The sequence below is a fragment of the Platalea leucorodia genome (assembly GCF_965183815.1).
Source record: "Platalea leucorodia genome assembly, chromosome: 1".
NCBI lineage: Eukaryota > Metazoa > Chordata > Aves > Pelecaniformes > Threskiornithidae > Platalea > Platalea leucorodia.
Genome location: NC_138823.1, coordinates 158,617,736 through 158,635,002, shown reverse-complemented (window position 1 = coordinate 158,635,002; position 17,267 = coordinate 158,617,736). Strand labels below are relative to the sequence as shown.

At 37.7% G+C, this 17,267-nt stretch overlaps 1 protein-coding gene across 1 annotated transcript in view; it reads right to left on the bottom strand.

Moving 5' to 3' along the window:
• Positions 1-17,267, bottom strand: part of PTPRN2 (protein tyrosine phosphatase receptor type N2) — a gene marked incomplete at both ends in the record, with an annotated part of 667,311 nt that overhangs the window by 19,108 nt on the left and 630,936 nt on the right. The window contains 4 exons of the mRNA XM_082310546.1: positions 2,737-2,801; positions 4,868-4,921; positions 10,526-10,692; positions 11,839-11,958. Of these exons, the coding sequence (XP_082166672.1) occupies positions 2,737-2,801; positions 4,868-4,921; positions 10,526-10,692; positions 11,839-11,958 (406 nt within the window). The remainder of the gene's footprint in view (positions 1-2,736; positions 2,802-4,867; positions 4,922-10,525; positions 10,693-11,838; positions 11,959-17,267) is intronic.

The window sequence follows — 17,267 nt, the reverse complement described above, 5'->3', positions numbered from 1 at the left end:
ATGACAAAGGCATTTACAGTTAACTGTCTAAGAGAATGCAGGGAAGTAAATCATTACATGAAAAAGGAGCTCCTTTTCTCAACCTACCCTATTAAAAGCCCCACTAAAGAGCCAAGGCTTTCTACTTTCCCACTGCCGAAACTAAGTACTCCTCTATTTACTTTGATTTAAAAATGCATTATTGTCTACTTTCTAATAAACCAGACAGTGGAACAAGAAACTCAAATTATTCTAAGTTTATTCTTAAAAGTCCGTTTTTTTTTGTGGTGTTTTTTTTTTTTTTGAAAGACTGAAGGCCTTAATCCTTAAAAGCCTTTTTGAAAGAAATGTTACTAGATGCTGGCCTTGCAGCTGGGCCCAGATTGAAAGTGCACTTACATTTTTATGTTTAGCGCTGAAGGACTCTGAAGTTAGCCCTCGCACTCCACATAAAAGCTTTGGAAAGGGCATTCTTTGCCACTCGTGCAATTCATTCTCTAAGAAAAGGAAATGGAAAGAAAGATTTCATGTCCAGGGCTTCAGGCCTTTGATCATTTGATGAACATTGGATCCTCAACCTGGGCCTCCAGCTTCTCAGGCCAGACAAAGAGGGCCCCGGCCGCACAGGCTGGGCCTCGGTTCCCGCCCGAACAAAACCTTTGGCGGCCGCACAGTGTGACAGCCTGGGAAAGGCCCACCTCAGCAGGGCTGAGATGCCCGCTCTGCCCTTTGATCTTTCATTTAAACCCCAGCCAAAGCACCAGGTCAGGGGATTTCGCGTCGCACACCCCCACGGGCAAAGGGGAGCAGGTCAAGAACAAAATGGGGGTGACCGATCTCCAAAAAGCCCTGTGACGCCTTTCTCTGGCCAGTTTCACATGACTTGTCTGGCATTGTGAAGCGCTAAGCCCACACTTAAAATGGAATTTGACATTACATGGTACAATGGAGTCAATAAATGGCATTCTTCAGTGCTTTTACAACAAAGTCAACCCTCCCTTAAGTGGCTGAAAGCCCCAAGCTAGAAAATACTTCTCATTTACTTCTTTATGCGAGTAAATTGCATATACTTTAAATCTAGTTTTCATTACGGCTTCTCATTGCTGATGACTGAAATGAGCCGAACAAATACCTAACAAAGGTCTACATTAATTTTATGACATACCATTGCTTCTATTTTTAAAGACCAGGTTGTCACGTGGCACGTAACAAGCATTGGAAATATCTCCATATTCCTTCACAGAGAGAAAACCTATTTTCCAATGAGCATGAAAAACTAATCTCATCCCACTGAAAAAATTATTTTCAGTACAGTGCTAAGGAGAAGGCAAACACACAACTGCTTTTAACATCAGCAGCAAGTTTCACAGGATGCTTGTGGGCAGAAAATTAAGTCCATGTTTGACAAGACATGTTAACAGTCAGAATACAGAGAGGAAAAAATGCTAAACTCTTCTTTCTAAAGGGACAGGATGCCACTATGTCTCACAGGACTGGGATACGCAGGATGGAACAGAAGACTGCAAAACATGCAGAATATTTTTAAACTACATACAAAAATACGTCTATGTTAGAAGATTTTAAACAACAACTGTAAAGTGATTAGAACTCAAAGAACTAAATATTGTTTCTCTATATAAATTAATATGTTTTCACAATTAATCCTTTTTCTTTAAATACACACATGTGCATAATGCCAGATCAAGGTAGCTCAAGTACTCAGCTTAAGAAAGGCAAATAACTATTTTTTGTTTATTTTCAACCTCTCAAGATTTCGCTTCCTCTTAAAATGCAGTTCTATGAAACTGTGATACACACATGGCCAAAGGCATGAGGAAGGGGGTACAATATATAAATAAAGCTGCCTATAATGTCCTTTTAACATACAGTCAGGTTTACATGCCCACTTTTACCCTCCTTCCTTTTGAAGACAGTAGCAGTATTAAAAATTTGGTTTAGTTCTAACATAAAAAGATTATTTCAGTGTATCTCAAGTACTTCCCACCATGAACCATTTACCAATCAATAAAAAGTAAAGGAATGGTCCCAATCTCTAGAGAATCTATAGACTTCATTTTAAACAAACAGTATATATTTATGTTGACAGATGATTTCCCACTTCCTAAAATTACATCTCACAGATAAGGAAACAAAGGAACAGAAAAGTTAAATAAATTTTTCAATATTAAACAGACAGTGGCAGAGCTGGGAACAGAGCATTAGCTGATTTATTTTCAGTCCTCTGTCCTGTTCACTACAGTCTTTTTCCTCCTATGCGACAAATTTGTGCAGCACATGGGGCCCTGTCTGCTACCAGCTCTTCTAGGCGCTTTGGTGGCAATGGACAGCTACAAAAAGAAAAGTAATCACGTTTGACCCTCGTGGCTGGGGAGGTGACAGGGGACCGGGCAATGGTCACAAACCCGCCCAGGACCTAACTCGTGTAACCACTAAATAAGGATTGTACAGCCCTATGGTATCTTCTTCTAAAATCTGTAATAACTATTTTAAATGAAAAAGTTAAAAATGCAAATACTTCTTAAAAGCACAAAACCCACCTGCTCATTCAGAAAGCATTTGTGTTGGGGTTTGTTGTTTGAAATCGCTATGAAAATAAAACTTAAGACCGTTCAGGACAGAGTACAATTTGCCTCTAATTTATTCTCAGATTTGCTGTGAATATTGCTCCCCGCGTTGTCATGGCAACACAAGCACATCTCTCAGTACCGAGGAAGTAACAAGCCTTTCGATTCTCACCTTTGGCCATTTTATTGAGAACCATGTCAATTAGAATGTAGGTTCCACTTCTTCCCGCACCATCGCTGCCAACAGAAAGGGAAAAAGAAAAAAAAAAAGCCTATCAATGTGCATCTAGACTCAACATGAAGGTACCTGCCCTTAATGTTATACTGTTACACATGGGGGGAGAGGACACAATGAGGGGCTAAAGTAGGGTACTGAGAGAGGAGAGAAAGCTTGCACTGAATTAACACAGCCCTTCGTGGAAAATTAACGATGAGCCTGCATGAATAACGGGGCTTTGTTTTGATTTTTTAAGCCGAGTTGTCTTTATGCAATAAAAGCATTTTAAACAACAGTGGAAAATTCATTAACCCTAAAACAGGATACCATTTCTGTTCAAAAAGCGTGCATATAATGAGCTTGTGGTCACCTGCATATGAGATCAAGAACCACAGAATAAACTAGACCAGAACATTATCCTGAATGGTCCCAAAGTGTCACGGATTGCATCTGAACACAGCGGTCAGAGGGAATGCATGCAGAGGCCTGTCTGAGAACCGAAATATTTGATTCCTGAGGGACTGCAGTCTTTCTTCACTATACGTCGTGAGTGATTTGTTTTTTCTTTTTACCTTTTCCTTTAATTCTTCCTTAGTTGCAATGACCAGAAAAAATATTGTCATGTAATTCCTAAGAAACAGCTTTAACTTTTGTGTATCATCAGCCCTTCCTCAGAGACGTGAGACCAAGCCCTGGGAGGGGGAAAGCTCCCTAATCTGAATGCAGCTTGTGTCCCTTTCAGGGAGCAACATGTAATTGCCAGCGTGATGCTCTTTTAGAGCTGCTGTTAGCAAACATAATTAAGACTTTAAGTAAAAGCTTTTTTTCTTTCCCTCCCCAAAATTTTTACAAAGGTGCATGTGTGACCAATTAGACTGGTATGTAGTTTTATTAATTAGGCCATTATTTTTATTGATAGCTCAATTTGTGTACAAGAATTAATGAAAGGAAAAATAATAGAACAGCGTGAAGCGCGTTATTACATTCTGTTTACAGGCAGTCTATGAAACTTAATTTTTGTTAAGTCTCTGTAGACAGAGGTTTTTTTCTTTCAGTTACTAGATCACTGCTTAGAGAAAAGGAGGTAATGGTAATAATTTTTTTTTCTATGCCTATGAAGGGAACAAAGGCACAATCTTATTAGTTAAGCTGAATAATGAGAGGCAAGGCAGCGATCAGGCCCAATAAAAACAAAAACTACTGCGTGGATGGTAGACATTTCCATCCATCACAGTAAGGAAAGAGCAAGAAACTTGAAGGCTTTTCATTCTGCATCAAATGTTTCTTTTCTCAGGCTTCCTGAAGGCAATGCAAACAAGCCTGCTCCAGAGCATTCGCCTCTGCAGCGAGCCTCCTCGCATCCAGTGGAAGGTGACTCTGCTGAGCCAGAGGTGAGAAACATGTCCCCTCCATCCTCACTTCCACCCAAAGTGGAGTGCCACATGTCAGACAACCTGCCTCTTAGCAGGGCTGGTTTTCTGTCTTCCTTATCGACAAGAATATCGTCGATAAATGAGTTCAGCATCCTCCTTATAACACAGAACCTCCAATGGCAAAACCAAACATTAATGTTATTATGGTAAAGTTTTCCATTGACCTGCCCTGTGCATCTATCAGACTGTCAGGCCTAAAGATAATCTATGCTTAAAGGATTACTCAGTGTCTAGGTAGGTTTCCACTCCCTGACATTTCTTTCTTCTTACCATGATCGCTGAAAGCAAGCAAAGAAGAAATAAAACATAATTGACTGTTAATAAAATAGACTAAATTGGGAGGGAATGCAAGGAACCATTACCATTTTCAAGGAGATTTATGAAACTGAAGTGCTATTTATATTGGAAAGGGTGGCCATACATTGTTAAGTCACGACACAACATCTACGAAATCATAGGAAAGGATAATTTTATTATGCAAACAGATACTAAGTATTAATTAGCATTAAAAAACAGTTGAATTATATTTAATACCTTCAGCCTACCTCACTATCTGTTTAGTGATTTATCTAAATTTGCCCATTTTATTTATATCTATATTAAATTCTCACACATACAAATCTCTCTAAAGCTATTTTAGAAATTGTACTTGCCTGCAATGAACAACTACTGGACAAGAGCGACCCCTGTAGCACTTGTTTACTTTTCTGAAATAAAACAGACACAAAAAATTAATTAAGCATATTACATACTGTTTCTTTAGCCAACTGTCAAAAAAAAGCAATAAGAAAAAAACAAATGTTGCAGCCTTTAAAGAAACAGTCAGGTTGATAATTTCCTAGTATAACAAGCAGTTGTTACATACATAATCTTGTTTAAAGTTTGCTTCTGCTTTGCTGCTGTGGAAATCCCAGACAACATCCCATTATTGCTGTTGGCTAGGCAAAATAAATAATCTCTTTTTCTCAAATGTCTTATGTCTTAGCTCCAAAACTAAGATTATCTTGAGATGCTTTAATTTTAAAGCCAACTTTGAGTTCATGAGGTTGCTCAAAGAAATATCGCAGGGCATCAAACTGAATCCAAAATTAAAAATGGCTATTCCAGTATACTTTGTACAATGTGTGCTGATTTGAAAAACCAGTCCTCCCCAGCAAGGCAAATACCAAATCTCCTGAAAAGCTTCTCACAAAATTTTAAAATGTAATCTATTGTGGTAAAAATAACTAAAACCATCAGTAAGCTTTACTGCTTTGGTTCTAGTGCAGAAGTCTTATATATTTAATATTTACACATTATTGTCTTCTACAGCTTCCTTGTTAAACATTGTCAGTGGCAAGAGAATATACGTGAAGTCAATCAATAAAAGTACAGCTATAGAACAGGTCTGCTGATATGTAAACTCAATGAAGGAATTAACTAGTGCTGAAGCAAAGCCAGACACTCAGTCTAAGAATAGAGCCCACAAAATTGGTTTAAATCTATTTAAATTGCTTCACAAAAACCAAAATCCCAAACCTTCTCTTCTGCTCTAGGATATATTTTGCATGTCAAGTATGTTACAGGCCCAAAAAACCATAAAATATGCACACATATGTTAACAAGGCAAGCTGAATAAAGGCTAAAATGCGAAAGCATTGCTTCAAGAAATTAAAACCTTTCATTCAAGTTCCTTGATGAGATGTCTGAGTTTACTGGAGCTAGAAGGTCTCCTATAAAACCACTTTATAGGGCAGCTTCCAAGGGGTACCCAGACCCTCTAATGAGCCCCACCTCAGTGCAAGTGTTACATAGGATCCTGACTGCTAAACTGAAGTGAGCTGCTGAAATTTGGCAACTGTGGTATGATGTTATGAATTTTAAAGCATAACTAACCTACTGAATCATTTAGTTCTTGGCTGTTCATCTATTCACTAACATCTGTGCTGTGAAAACATGCATATATCTTTAAACATTGCTTACAGTATAGCCTGAAGATGCCTAAATTTCTAAATTTGACAGGGAGTCAGGATACCTGGAACTCAACTCAAACAGGCTACGGAGATGTTGGTGATGTCCCATGAAACTGTGTCTTCACATTCTGTTTTTTATTATTTAAGATTCTAATCGAACTTGATAACAATATTAAGTTTGTGTAATGATTCCCTTTAAACATTAGAATTCAGGAAGTTTTCACAATTCTTACTCTTTTGCTTACTGATGTAAATCATACTTGCAGAGACATTCTGTCTCTGTACTCCTTGGATGTAAGTAATTAATGCAGCAGAACTATGAAATAAGTGGTAACTCATTGAGAAGCAACTGACTTTAGAAGTTAAATGGATCATTTATATGTCCATAAATGCATATATACGCAGGTACTACCACGCAAAACTTCAATGACTTAAGCTGCAGTGGAGTTTTCACATGAATGAAACATTCAATTCTTGATGGTCATATCTAAGGATCAACTCCTTCTATACAACATAAAGCCTGATGTTTATTTTTTGTATTGTACAGTAAATTATATTTGAAATGTCTGTAACAACATCTGATAGGTCTGCATTCCCCTACGTGCAGCTGGTCATCCTCCCCCCGTCCCCCATCATGTGCATTAGTAAAGAGTGATTTCTGCATTTAAAGTATTCCATAAAAGCTAGTAACTACAGAGGGGTGTTTACCATTCCCTTTTCTGCTTGTGTGGTTCCTTTGTTCCTTGTATGGCACCACTAACGTGATATTTGCATGTTGTGACTAGCCATCTACCAAAGTCCTAATATAGTTTCAGTGACAAACTTGATCTAAACCTATCAGTAAATCAGACCTCCCAGTAAATCAGACAGCCAGAGACACATGTTAGGGAAAGACACCTTATGTTTGTCGGTTTTATTGAAGGCGTTTCAAACATTTTCATTATCACACATTTCAGAAAACACATTAAAACAAAGGCTTTCAATCCAGCTGGTTCATAGCTTTGTCTATATATAGTTTATGAAAATATTTAGAAGTGCAGCAACATCTCATTTCATTCTTAGTTCTGGCTAATGAGAGTGAGCTGAAAATTCATCAGTAAGCAAAGTTCTTGAATGTTGAAGAAAATATATATTATATATATATACACATATACAGGAAGAATTAACTTAGAAAGAATGATTAGTAATACAAACCAACCCTTGGCTCATTGAGTGAAAAGGAAATCATCATGCAAACCATCAGCAAGCAAAGGTCAGAGGTCGTTAGAGGCTCAGAAAAGGGGTTTCCCACATTGTCCCTGCAGCAGAGTCACAGTTTCCAATGATCACTTTTGTGACTATGCAACTGGGCTCATATTACTAGCTGCAACATCACAAAAATGACACTGGCAACCGCTAATTAGCTGGCAAAATAAGAATTTGTCCATTTTTAAAGTGAGCAGTGTTAGTAAATGCCATTGCACACAGCGAGAAGTGATAGCATAATAGATATATATTTTAAGCAAAGCCCTCACATGTGATGCTAATTATCTTTTAGCTTAGCAGTCCCTCTTTAAAGTGTAAATGTGCTCCCTCTGGGCTCAAGAAATATTTAATTACACATATCAGTGCATGACTAACAAGCTAGTCCAGAGCAATAATGATTGGTCTATTGTTCAAAATGAAATTAGGACTCCAGAAGCATTTAAAACTGACCAGTGGTTTCTGTAGTAGCCTCACCTCTCAGGGACTGTCTTTTGCACAGATTTTTAAAAAATATAGAATAATCTCTTTTTGGCAATTTATACCTACATTATGAAAGTATGATAGATTATTCTGCAAAGTTTAATGTATCTGCTAAATGCAAAATCATCTAAAACACTGTCTGATACATAGTAAGAGAAATGTAAACTTTCAGTTTTCAAAGAGACTTGCAAAATTTACTTCAATAAAAATTTTAAGGTCCATATTTCCACAGACTCTGGGCAAGGTAATTTTGGGAATCCAATTTTTCTTGGTGATGAATTATAAAAAATAGAGGGTTGGTTATGTATATGCTTAATTTCATATATGTATGTGAATATATAAATATACACACATATCCATATATATATATATACAAACACACTGAATGCACATAAAAACATAGATTAAAAGAAATGAGAGCAGCCCCTTCCTAGCACTACCCTACTACGAGTACGGTAGCGCTGTCAGACGTTTATTCTGGGGGCTTTATGACTCAGCTGTCGTAATCCAGTGGAGTTTGTACTTTAAATAGGAAGCTTCAGGTGCAAAACATGTATTGTATAAATGAATTTCAAATACATTATTTTAGCAATAGTGCATTAAGTTTTTTATTATTTAAAAAACAGCAACATCAGATGACCAAGAAAACTGAGATTCATAGACCAGCTATTGTGCATGCCAAAATTCCTTTTCAGGCGGAATTTTACTATGCATTCAGTATTATGAGTTCATTGTACAAAATCTGCACGTAGCAAATGATTACAGTACCCTACACTGGACTGTGAATACATATTAAATGAACACTCAGAATTCAATTAAATCTTAACAGGTTCATTCCCATACTGGCTTTAAATACAAAGAATCGCAGCTCCACTACTTTGCTCATCTAGTTATAATTTTTCTTTTTCAAAGTATTGCACAACACTTCTTCAACATGGCTATTTAACCCTTACACAATGTCACTCTAAGCAGTGCTTTCTTGGTGATGTGAACTGCGACTTACTGTAGATCTAATCCTGCAGTTCACGTAGGGACCTCAATTCTTACTGAAGTGAGTCGGAGTCGAGGTGCTCCGAACTTCAGACGTCCTGGCTGCACAGGCTCATTTATAGTCTAGTTACAATTGCTAGCAGATTTCCTACAAACTTCAAAAAGGGCAAAATCGGACGCTGCGTTGGCTCCGTGCTGCAGCCTCACACGACTTAATGGGACCAATTCAGAATTTTCACTACAGAAATTCACTACAGGCAACTTCCACGGTCCCACAAGCAAAGGGAAATCAACCTATAAAAATCACATTAAAGTTTGAACCCAGAGAAGAAAACCTTGAAAATTCAATTACAATTTCAACTCCATCCTATGGCCACGCTTCCATCCTCCACTATTGCCCTTGCGTTGCGACTCTGTAGCGTATCCTTACATTCGTACCTAGCCATAGTTCCTAGTGACTCAGCACAGCCGTACTGCGTTACTTGACCTGCACCGCGTGTGATGACTCTCCGCTTTGAAAAGCCTTGCAATACGTACAAGAATACTTATGGATAAAGGGTGGCATTTAGCCTTAAAGTTTTAAGGGTAAAATTTTGCCAACAGACAACTGTGCAACGAGCTCCCATTGGATGTAAGCCAGCTTCACCCCTCAGGTGCAGACGCGTAACCGACTGGCATCAGTCAGAGCTCCCAGCACTTATTGAAAGAAACAAGTTTGGACCTTTTGAGCACTGAGCCCCTTATAATCACTTCAGGGGGTTGTAGGTAATATTGTAGTACAGAGAGGGAAACACGCGATCCCACAGGCCGCTTGCGGATAGAGAACCAACTCCCCAAACCTCCCGGAGATTCTTTTCATTACTCATAAGCGCATCGCTGTGGATTAGCTGATACAGGCTAACACCTACACACGATGCACTGGGCACGGTTTGCAATCAAATGAAGATTATTTTGCTCCAGTATTTATCATGCATGGCTTTAATTTTCAAATTAAAATTTAGATAGACACAGCAAACATTAGAGAAGGTGGGAAGGACTTTCACAGGTTTTGCCTCTGTATATTTGTATTTTAAAGCCACATTGACTTTCTTTAAAATTCCAGAGGGTATGCTTTGTCAACATTTTCATCTGCTTTCTCAAATTTCCACCTTCCTGCAGCCAAAGAAAGTCGAGAGTCCTCACTGTTTGATCCTTACGAGCAAACGCTCCCATGGGAATGCCGTTATTGCCATATGACTCCATCGTGATTATTTTTTTTCTCAAGCGTGCTCGTACTACATAATTTATTTGCGACATTCCTGCAATAAGTATCATAGAGGAGCCACACAAAAAGCCTGGAAGTTGCAGAATGGATAAATACTTGGAAAACAAAGAAATACAGAAGCACTGAAGAGCTGTACAAAGGGAGGAAAGGGATCGATCTCTAAATGGGAAATGAGTATGTCTTAAAACCAGGCAACATCTATGTGTGAGACAACACTGAAAATCAACCTACTGCAGATTTTTGTGTTAGTTTAGCATTGTGGCTTCACAGGCTGAGGAACTCCCTTTCAAACCAGAAATATTTAAAGGACCATTAAAAGGACTAGTTTAGTTCCTCAGGTCTGTATCGTCTTAAATGAACTGTCGTACTTTGTGCTTTACCTGCGGAAATCCAGAAGTGATCTTGTGGAAGCAGGAACCCTCTGATCGTTCCAGCTGAGGAAGTGGAACTGCGTCACGGTGCGGGTCTCGTTCGTCTGCAGGTTCTTCAGGTAGAAGCTCCTCACGAGGAAATCCTCGCACCAGATGTGCTCAGAGACAAGGTTTACCTACACCCCGCAGGAAGGAACAAACAGAGATCAGCAATTTTGGTTGCAAGCCACATCTTCAGGATTGCAGGTGTAAGATGTCTGGGATGAAGGAATTGCATGAAAGTTTTATTTTTTTTAGCAAACTGGCCAGTGCTGGGGAAACATTTTTTTTTTTTTTGATTTAGCAATCAGTGTAGTTGCCAGGGAGGGGTTAGATGCCACTGCTATTTTATTGAAAACAAAAAAAAAATATCTTGAGAGTTTTAATGCAAAAGGAAAAATCACTACCTTGAAACTTTATATTGTTAATGTGAGTACCAAAGACAGTGTCTGAAAATATGTTAGACTGCCAGTTGCTTTCTACTTGGAAATGCTTACAATGCATTGCCCAGGCCACTCTCAGAAGTCTTAAAAATCTCAGAGTTGAATTCATGTGAGAAGTGAAAAGTCCATTTCTTCTGCTATGTAGAAAAACAAGCATAAAAAATGCAGCTGATTTGCCGGGTTCATCGTTTCAGAAAAAAAGTTTCTTCACATTTTGGTTTAAATAACTGTATTTCTTCATATTTTCCTACTCTTGGTATTTGGCACTGTGGTGTTATTTTCTTCCTCTACTCAGCTGGACAACAGGAAAAATCTGACAGCCATTATCAACGTTACATTGCACCAAAACTGGTGATACGATATTTTGGGCTAGAAATGTAAAGCAGAAAATAAAAATGTATATTTATTGTTGTGACTGAGGCAAGAGGTAAAAATAGGTAGCATTAATTACTAAAGCTATATAGAGGCTTTTCTGTAAAGATATACATATGGTTTTCCTAAGGCAAAATTCACTAGTTCTAAAGATACTATTTTCCTATAAAATATAAATATACGGTTTCAATCACTTGCAAAACCATTTGAAAAACAAAATTGTTGTCCTTTTTTCACTGTAACACTTGGCTCATTATTTACTGGATTTTATTCAGCAGAAACTACCTTGCTATTAAAACTGTGCTTGAATTTTTCACAAATCTAAAACTACTCGAAGGCACACGAAGAGTATTTAAGAGCCCTCAGCTCGACCTCCAGGTTAGATCGGCTTAAACACCATTTTGCCCTGTAGGAAATCAACCCGTACACTTACTGTCACGTTTACAACCAGATATTTTGTTTAGGTACCTCATAGATGTGGTAGAGGTTTGACCCTTCGTCTGGCCAATAGTGGTAGCACTGTTTGACTCCGTTTTCCGCGAGGGGTGTCAGCATGACAATAACGACACAGCCGTTCTCCCAGACCATCTGCAGACAAAGAAAGACACCGTGGCCACATTGTGACTGCCTAATTACTGCGTGACATGTATAATTACCGCACTCAGACACACAATCAAAATTTATTCCATTCACAGGAAATTTATTTCATTTTCATTAGACACTTTTACTCTGCAGCTGCTTTCAAATCCCTGAATAAACTGGCACCATATTTTGCAGGCGTCCATGAAATATTAAAGAATTTCCAGCGATTTCAATTCAGGTCTTCCACAAAATCTCTCCTCGCTCCTGGTACCATGTTCAGCTGCTTTTCTGGCAAACTTTTAGACCTGCAAAGGGAACACTGAACGATGCTTGCAGAACACACAACTATTTGCATTTTGATATTTAATACTTAGGCAGCATGGACCTACTGAAGTCGCAGGTACTGAAACCTGTTTGTGTCCTCAGCCCTATTTCTTTTTACAATTCACCATGTAGCAAAAGCTACTAAACTGCCGCATTGCTGAAACAATCATAAAAGTTGCATCTGAACAACAGTAATGAGGAAAAGGCAGGAAAAACCCAAACCAAATCTGTTCTTCCAGAAACATCTCAGATGGAGAAATCATCCCTGCAAAAGCACATTTATAAGAGATTTGTTGCAAACGTGCATTACTTTCTTTTTCTTCTTCCTTCTTTTCTTCCTTCTTTTTTTCTTTCTTTCCTTCCATGTTTCCTTTTTTATTTTCTTTCTTAATTTTGTTTTTTTTTCCTTTTCCCTTTTCTTTTCTTTTTTCTTTTTCCTTTTAATTTTCTTTCCTTATTTTTATCGTGTCCATCGTCTCCCCCCCCCCTTCTCTCTCTCTTTTCCCCTTTTACTTTCCTTTTTTTTTCCTGAAGGTAGAAGGAAAGTCCAACTCCTGCTGCAGACTCTGCACTCACAGAGCACAGGTACAGCAGGAACAGAGGAAAAACGTATCTTCACTACCAGCATGATCGCTTAATAATTTAGACCAGCTACAGAGTAGGATACAGGAATCCAGCACATCCTCAACTAAAGGATTTGTGGATGTCTCCCACAAACAGCATAACAAGCGGAGATGCTCTGGTCTGGCGTATCTCTGTTCCAAACACAGCCCATGGCTGAACAAAAAGGCTCCTATGAATTAATACCAAGCAGCATAATCACTAAAAACTGTTATTATTATGCTGTACATTGATGTTATATTTGCATACAACTTTCATTGTCTTTTTGCTAGCATATAAAATTACTGAATGAAGAGTAAACTGCTCTTTTTGTGAAGGGTTATGTTTATTTCACAGAAATATTTATAAGCAACTGTATTGACATGTAAATTTTGTAAACAAAAAAGGCCTTTGTCTAAACTGTGCAAAGATGAGATGATACATTCAATTCAAGGATTATTTTTTTTTAATTACATATCAAATAAAAAGGTTTCCCATTCATGGATAATGATGTTGTCTTCTCTTTTAAGAATAGCTCGCATATAGAGAAACAAATAACATTTTTCTTCCTTTTTTTTTTCATTTTGCAACATAATTAAAACAGCTTTTAAAACCAGCTTAGAATTATTTAGAGAAATGAATCTAGGGTTTGCACAGAATAGGGTTATTTATAATTTTGAACAGAAGTGGGGAAAAAAATTACAGTTGAAAGTAACGAATAAAAATAATCTTTCTTATCTTCTTTTTTTCCCCCTTAAAAAGATTTTTTAACTAGAAATACCTGTAATCCACTCACCCTCCTGTTAAAAACTCACAATGCCACAAAACCAGCAAAAATACTTGAAGTTGATAGATATAATTTATTTTATAGACAGATGTAGATTTATCACTTGTATCATTTTTGTACTGCATTTGTTTTAGGCCACAGCTGGGAACCTGCTTTGTATGTAAGGAAGATGATATAGATTTCATTCATTCTAAGGTAGTTTCACCTTTTTTATTCAGCGATCAGACTAAGATAAGAATTCAAAACATGTATCTTTCTTACTTTAAAACTAGCCCCACTAAATCAGTACTTTCATCACATAACGATTTAATGTGCCTCTAGAAGGTATAGAAGCTCATTGAAGCCATTACGAAAATGAGGAGAAACACAGTTTTTATGAGTGTAATAAAAATACAATGATCTAGACCATAAACTAATCATCTAGCACTCTGCTCGTGCCACCCAAGTGTAACATTATAAAAGCCCACTCGTTTAGAGAGGAATCCTTACAGTTTGGCAACCCTGTTCATTGGTTCAAAGATACAGCATTTCATTAGAGAGGAGCTGTCTGCATCTCTGAAGATTTCATTAAGCATAAATCCAAATGAAAGTTAATTTAAACAAACAATTTCAAAGTTACTCTGGGGTATAATATTTCTTTTAGGTCATTGTGTGAAAATGTAGAAGTCAAATCTACTAAATCAAGAAGGCAATACAATCTAGTGCCGTCATCCCTGTTACAAGCAATTGTCACTGCATCTCCTGTGCTCGCCATTGAGATGGGATTTTCACTAAGACTCACAGCCTGTGACTGGAGGACTACAGCAGTTTCTTTGTTTCCTTGATAACTTAAATATTAGGCCATCAGGCTGTTATCTGGATTTCTTTCCAAATAACGCAGAAGCGGGATGACTCAAAGGCGGTTCACAGAGTTTTATACTGTTGCCTGGTCACTGCCCCATCTTTAACTTGGTGGTGGGTTTTTCAGAAGCCACATCTCCCAACACCAAACACTTTGCTGTGCTCAGAGTGTCCAGACATGGCCACATGCTAGAAAGTGGCCCCAAGGAGCGTGTCTTCGCAATTAATGAAGGAACAGGGAGCACAGACCTGGTCTGCACAATCCCAGTACAGCCATTGGAGAAGTGCCTCTGGTTACCAAAGAGACATTTCAGCTGGGGTTGGAGAATAAAGGAGGAGGTTCAGTTGCAAATTCACAGTAACTCACGTAGTTCTGAACTTTGTATGCTTGCACAATAGAAAGTAAGTCAACACATGTGATATAAGAATAAAGAGAATATAAGGTCCTCAGGGCAGAGCTTTTTCTTTTTAGGTAGAGCGCAGTAAAATTAAGCCTTAGACTTCAGTAAAAACTATATGTAAAAATATTTATATACATGTATATATTTAATAAAACAAATATAATATATAAAATGAAACTTATTTAGATCACTTAGCACAGGCAGTTTCATGTTTGTAATTTACGGTAATACTTCCAGGAGAAGAAGAAATGTTGAATGGAGTCTTCTGAATGGAAGCGATAAAGTCTGAGTTACATATAGGAGCTCACTACAGAGCTCTGCAATGCATGCTTTGCTGAAAAGGGAAGACAGTATATAATTTTGTGTGACATGTCTACCTTCAGCCTAGAGAGTAACATGTTAATGATCTTTAATGAGGTTCTGCTGTATGCATCATTCTCAAAACATTTCTTAGACAAGAATAACACCATCCTTCTCCATTTATTGCAAATTAAAGGCTGAATCCTGCAACCCAAAGATGAACAGTGCGTTTGACATCCGCAGGATTCCCTGTTGATGAAATCCACCATGTGTAGAGACCTCATGCTGTGGTTATCTAGCATGCCAGTCCCATACAAAGGACTTCCGCATTGGGATGAATTATATTTAGTATGAATTACTTGCAAAGGAGCACAGAATTGGTTTTTCGAGTAAGGAAAAAAGTAAAGTCACAAATAGGAGAATCAGTGCCACAACACTGCCACAAATCCAATAAAACACCAGTTTTTGAAAGCTTGTATTTTAAAATTTCCTTGTTTACTAGCTTGTAAATAAAACAGTTAATATGAATCCCTTTACTTTTTACAAACACTTCATCATTGCTATGCTTCTTTCTATAATCAATGACCTGCCCCAAATCCCTTTTTCTGTCATTTTCTTCCTTAGTTCAGTGATGGGGAAATGACAAGACATGTGCTCCGACCAGACACTCTTCTTTTGACGGGGACTGGTGGAGAAGTTTCTAAAATGTGATGACTTAAACATAGAAAATAGGTGGGATAATCAGTTAAGTCCAGCCTGTTCACTAAAAATAACAGGCTAATCACATCAACTGCTTTCTGGGAGAGATCTCCAGTAAACTAAAGAATTCACCTTTTCAGTCTTTTAGGCTTCCCAGATAGTTGGTAAATGCAACTATTTGGAAACGCAGACAAACAAGCAAACAAAACCCAAACAATTTCTAATGATAATCAAAACTCAACATGAAAAAACACAACTCCTAAAACAACAACAAAGCAAGGTACTAACCCTTGCTGGATCAGATAATATTCATCCCATTACATATCTTGAAAGTCATTAACTCAACTGTGACTTCTTTCAAGTTCTCCACTGGAAACAGGAAACACTGTATGAATGGAGACAGAAAATGGTATTTTCTGGAATATTTTAAAACAAAAACCCAATGCTTTAATGGGTTAAAAAAAAAAAGCAGGAGCTTTTAACTGAAAAAAAAATAATTGAGGGGAAATTCAGATTTTTGTTATCAACTAGAACTTCACAATGTATGCCAGTCAAAAAGCAACCTTTTTTGCAAAACCTTTTCGTTGAAAATGACTTAGCATTTTGATATGAAATGGGCCAAATCTGGGAGTCAGAGTTGCCATTTACAAAGTCGTAGCTGTGCCAGACAGCTAAGCAAATCTGTAGGTTGAAAAATTAATGACCAACAACCTATGTTTAACTAAAAAATTATCTGACTCTTGCAGTTGAAAAGATGACTTCAGAGAGGACCATAAATACGTGGCTGTCAGAGTGGCTCCGTGTGTTATGTCCCTGCTGTTGCAGCAGCACTTGTTTGGAAGTCAATGGGAAAGGCAAACTCAGGATGACTATGTGTTGCAATAACTTCTGCTTTCTCAGAGAGACATAAACGGCTCTTATTCTTCTCAGTAGACTCCTAACTCAAGCCTTATTATTAAATAATTTAAATATGAGCACTACTTAGTATTGCAGTGCTGACAATATCACATTAAAGAGGAAGAGTCCACCAAAATCACCAGTAATTAGCTTTTCACTTCGGTATTGGAAAGGTGGAACCTACACGATAAAGGGACAGAACTTTTAAAAGGACCACTTCTAAGTACCTTCTCCAACTGGAGCTGTAATTAGAAGTGAGCATGGTAAATGCACACTCCTTTACTGAACGCCTATGGAATTCCTAATGCTATATTTATTTCACATGGCTTGACAAGTTACTAGAGCTCTAGGGGCTACTGTTCTGTGCCTATCTCTCCCTTGTTGTTTTTCTTTTATTAAATTAAAATATGCATATTTTACACATCGAATTGCTTTGTGTCGCTTTTCATCTGCTCTTCTTTCTGAAG